The sequence below is a fragment of the Papaver somniferum genome, unplaced genomic scaffold, assembly GCF_003573695.1.
Source record: "Papaver somniferum cultivar HN1 unplaced genomic scaffold, ASM357369v1 unplaced-scaffold_13901, whole genome shotgun sequence".
In the NCBI taxonomy this organism is placed as follows: Eukaryota; Viridiplantae; Streptophyta; class Magnoliopsida; order Ranunculales; family Papaveraceae; genus Papaver; species Papaver somniferum.
Window position 1 is genome coordinate 1 of NW_020623159.1, and position 5124 is coordinate 5124.

Genomic DNA, 5124 nt, shown 5'->3' on the forward strand with positions numbered 1-5124 from the left:
ATTTTTTTTTTTTGATTTGTTAACTTATTGTTAGTCTATTTATGTAGGGTTTTTGTTTTTGGGTTAGGGTTTAATCAATTTGCTTCCCTGCTCTCATACTTGACTATCTATTCGACTAATCCTAGCAAATTAGGATATCTTTATATTAGTTCCCGTGCTTTCTTCTTTGATAGGTTTGGTTCGTACTTATCATGGTTCCATTTTTTGATTTCCGGCTGTTGTATATGTAATTGGGTTTTTAGTTATTGGCTTGTTTGTTTTGTTGAATTTGTGCATCTGTTTCCCCTTTTATCCCAGGTTTATGAAAGCTTTTCAGCAGAAGGTCGCACATTTCGTGTCATTTTTGGTTTTGACTGTACAAGCAGAACAGAAGACACAGGTAAGCCATGTTGCTATATGGCTCTTGGAGTCTGAAAACTCATACCTTATGGACTTTTGCTGCAAACTCATTCGATGATAGCTTATATGGTACTTATTAATGCAGATTACTTGGTGGAAATTCAAAAGGCGATAGCTATTTTGGAACAAGTTCTACCTCCTGTTGCGGGTGACAAATCCATATCCTGCTTTACATTTGGAGATGGTTGGTATAGACGTTTTGTTTTGGTTGATGATTATGGTCTTCTTCTCAGTTCTCTTACGGATATTGATTTTCAGTTATTGTTTTACAGCATTGTCGCTTGACCACGGTGTCACCTGCCTCTTCACTGATGATAGATCGTTTACTGGATATAAAGAGGCATTTGAGGGGTACGAAGTTGCAGATTGCAAATCATATCCTGCAGGTCGTCTTTCAAGTTACATTCCAGCAAATTTATCGATTTTTTTGGTCATTTTCCTGTTGGTTTATGTTTTCCATTTTTCTTTTGGCAGAAAAAAGATCGTTTGGTCCAATCATTGGAAAGGCTACTCATATTGCTAGCGGAGCACCCAGCCAGCCCCATGTTCTGATAATATTTGCCCGTGGACCAGTGAGTTTTTGTCTTCCATCAAAATAGTCTTGCCTTTGGATTTTCATTTCGTTCACAGAACAGTGGATTTTCAGTTCACGTCCAGGATCCATTAGCTTGTAATCTTTGTGTACAGTGACTGGCACTAGGTCTTTCAGTAATGTCTCCAAGTCTGGAGACGATTTAGTACTGCCACACAGGTGTAGTTGGTTCCACATATACACACCCCTGGGTTTTAAATTAGTGTTATGTTAGAATTTAGGTTAAAATCATATACAATAATGCCAGAACGCAATAAGTAGTAGAGAAAGATGCAGGGTAGGTTAGTTGATATAAAAAACGAAAACAACTACTTTCACAAAGAGAAAAGATAGGGCATTAAGTTAAGACCTAGTGGTAGATTCATAAGAAGATAGCTGACGAATTAGAAACAAAAAGAAGAAGGAATGAACCTTTACGATGTCCTGTGGCTGACCAAAAGTGAATCAAAGCATTTATTTCCAAAATTATGGTCCTTGAGTCTTTGCCGGAAAGCTCGAGTGTTTTTTCCCGTTCCATATTGTTTAGTACACTGCATTGGATAGCGCCATTATGTCATGAATTGGGTAACTGATTCTGGAGAAGGGGCTTCAATTCGAGTTGAGCAATCAGGTGTGACGAGATATTATGTATGAAATCGCATCAGACTTTTGAAAAAAAAAAGTAAATGTGTGAGATGTGTTACACTTTTTCTTGTGTTTTCCACTATGACTTATTCCGAAGGAAGAAAACCAACTAAAAGAACAAACTTAAAAGAGACACGCGGACTCCATATTTCCGTAATAGGGATTAACCTTCAGACAATTGGTTGGCAGAGATATATTTATGACAGAAAAAATCTGAAGGCTGCGCTTTCCATTTTAGCTTGTTAAAACATTATTGAGATAGGATAGTCTAAATATCTTTCTAATTAGGAAACTGACTAACTTTGGTCTGATTCTAACGATCCAGCATAAGCTATGGCTTGAGTGTCTTGGATACAAAGGGATACTGAGGTGCCTTCAAGGCATTCCATTCACCATACATATTCCCACTCATCATCAAATAAATTGAAGATTTTTGTAACTATGATATATAGATTGATTGAACAACTGTGGATAGTAGTGGTGGAGCAAGAGTAGTTCTTTGTAAACAAGTTATTAGTGTTATTTCTTGCTCACACAATTACAATGGATATTCATCTGCCTTTTATAGGCTATAGACCCTTGGCTTCCAAGTATACTTCCCTTGGACTCCAAGCATATAAACATCTGTTTGCACTCCAAGTAATCTATAGTATTACTTGGTAGACTAAACTACCTAGTTCACACTTTAGTTTTCTCTAGACTTTCTTCTCTGACTAGTAATCTAGTTCACACTATTTGGAACTGACTAACCTAGTTCTAGTTTGATTTTGTTCACATTGACTTTGACAAACTCTAGTTCGCTGACTATTCTGTTACTTAATTTCCCAATTACAAATTATGATATTCCAACATAAATAATAGTTAGATTTTCCACTTGGACATGTGGTTTTATGGTTCAGTGGTGGCTGCAGGTGAGGAGTAATTATGATGACCTTCAGAAGCCAAGTGTTCAGGAGGAAGATACCTTACTTGCGATTGCACAAGCACGGTAATATTCTGTTCTCCACCTGTAATCTTCATTGCTTTCTTCTCTTTTTTCTCTTAGTCAAGCCCTATCTTATTAGGTTTTTTATGCAGCAAGTACGGATTGTCAATTATTATAGTTGGAGTTGGAGAGAACAGCGGGGAAGTGATGAGGGGTTTGGAGGATAAGAGTTCTAATTTTTGGAGCCATAAGCTTAAATATGTTCAGGTATATATGCAGCAGGGTTATTTTTCGTTTGATTACCATAAGTAGACAGTGAAATGCTGCTGCAGACTGTCTTGCTAAGCATGTTAGAATTAATAAGCTTGCTAGAGAATGCTGGGTATCTCCCCTATTATTTCTCCAACCAGTTCTGCAGGATCTTGTTGAAATGTACTCTCTTCCGTAAAGCTTATAAATGTACCCCATCCTGTCAAACAAAAAGAATGTATACTACTATAGCGTTGATGCGAGCAATGTCAGATACTGCTTATACTTTCCTTGGAACCCTTGAAGAAACTGAAGATATAATGTGAATTTTAACCGATTTAATTGATTGCAATTGAGATTTTATTTTCCTGCTCAGTATGTAGACTTCCGGAAGCTAATGGCAACGGTGCCTGAGCAGAGAAAAGAGATTGAGTTTGGTCTTGCAGCTACTGAGAAGTTGCGTTCAAATCAGCACAGCAACAGGAACAACAAAGTTAAGGAGAACGTTACTACCAAATATGCAGGTTTTGTTGGCTGATCTCCCCCCACCCCCTGCCGGTATGTACAATCTGTTCTCTAGTTATTTTCTTTTTCATTTGTTCCTTTGATTACATCATTTCTGCTCTAAACTGATTTTTAATATGGATAATCAGGTAATGCCAGTTTTCAGCGTACTGTTAGGCGATGTTAGGTGGAATGAAGATGGTCTGCATCTCCTATTTTCGCGTTTCAAGGGGTGCGACTCCACAGTTCCTATATATATATATAGATATATTCCCTGCTCATGTATTTTTGTATATAGAGGAGATCCAATTCCTCTTTCGAACTTTTAAAATTAGCTAGTAACTGCTATGGCGTACTTTGTGTTTCAAGTGGGTCTAATTTTTCTGTATCTCTCTGTGGGTGCCTCTCAAGTCTTAATGTTTCCTGTATTACTGTTACACTGAGTTGCACAGTACAGCCGCATGTGAATGTAATCTTAGCTGAATGTTTGTTGTGTAGATGAATTAGATGGCAAGGAAAATTCTTATGAGAACCAGTTGAAAACCAAATTTGATGTGCCTAAAACTAGGGGTGAGCATAAAAACCGGAACCGCGGATTTAACCCGTATCCGTCCGCAAAATTGCGGATTTCACCCAAACCGTAAGACGTATGGGCCGGACACGGGTGGGATTCTCAAATCCGCATGCGGTGCGGATGCGGTTGCGGTTGTCATTTGAAAACCGCGGATTACCGCAACCGTAGAAAGAAGCAAAGTTTCTTACCTGAGTATGAACCTAGGCCCAAAGAGAAAGAAGTGAAGTTCTTTGATCACTTAGTTAACTAAATGAATTTAGGCCCAAAGAGAAAGAAGTAAAGTCCTTAAAACACTAATTGAATTTAGGCCCAACAAATAAAATCAAAACTAAGTTAACTAACTGAATACAATCAAAACTAAGTTAAGACACTAACTGAATTTAGGCCCAACAAGTACAATCAAAACTAGGTCAAATCCGCGGTTAATCCGCAACCGGCCCGTACAATCCGCGGATCCGCAAAGGTTAAATCCGCGGGTGATTGGGCCGGTCACGGTTTAATTTTGCAAATCCGCAACTTTGACGGTTCGGTTGCGGATGACCCCTAATCCGCAACCGTCCGTCCGTTACACACCCCTACCTAAAACGCATATCCAGCAAGGGATAACTTGGTATCAGCTGGGCCTAGGGCCTGGGCTCAGCTTCACCCATTAAAAAACAAGAACCATTTTTTGGGGATCATGGTTTTTTTGGGGACCATGGTCTTATTAGGCCACCCACCCTACAATGATAAGGAATGTCCTAACAATAATCCTACTTAGCAAGTTTACTAATTTTTTCTTAACCTAATTAACATTAACCCTAATACTAACCTTAACATTAATCCTAATCTAAAAAAAATTTTGATTTGAAACTCGTCTTCCTCTTCTTCTTCATTTGAAACTCGTCTTCCTCTTCCTCTCTTCTTCTTCTCAAACTCGTTTTCATCATCCTTTCTTCTTCTTCTTCTTCTCAAACTCGTTTTCATCATCGATTCTTCTTCTTCATTTTCTCGACAAACCCATTCATTTTAATTTGTTTTTCATCGATTCAACGGAATAGAAATCATCAAAATAGGCTTGAAATGGTAGAGTTACAGTGTTGAGTTCGGTTAGAACGTGTTTTCTACTTGCCCTAGGTTCCTAACCGAACTCACTGAACTGAAGAACACGAAGAACAGTTCGGTTCTATGTGATTCAGAACTTAGTTACCGAACTGTAGAGTTCGGTTGTTTCGCAAAGAAATTGTAAAATTTCCATGTAACCGAACTGTAGGGTTA

The 5124-nt window shown here is 38.3% G+C and overlaps 1 protein-coding gene across 1 annotated transcript; it reads left to right on the forward strand.

Moving 5' to 3' along the window:
- Positions 1–47: 47 nt before the first annotated feature.
- LOC113335346 (E3 ubiquitin-protein ligase RGLG4-like) lies at positions 48–3825 on the forward strand (the record flags this gene model as incomplete). Its single annotated transcript, XM_026581424.1, has 8 exons — positions 48–379; positions 485–583; positions 672–785; positions 874–971; positions 2527–2603; positions 2693–2807; positions 3166–3347; positions 3443–3825. Coding segments are annotated over 7 exons (997 nt in total), but the record flags the coding sequence as incomplete, so codon positions are not given.
- Positions 3826–5124: the final 1299 nt, after the last annotated feature.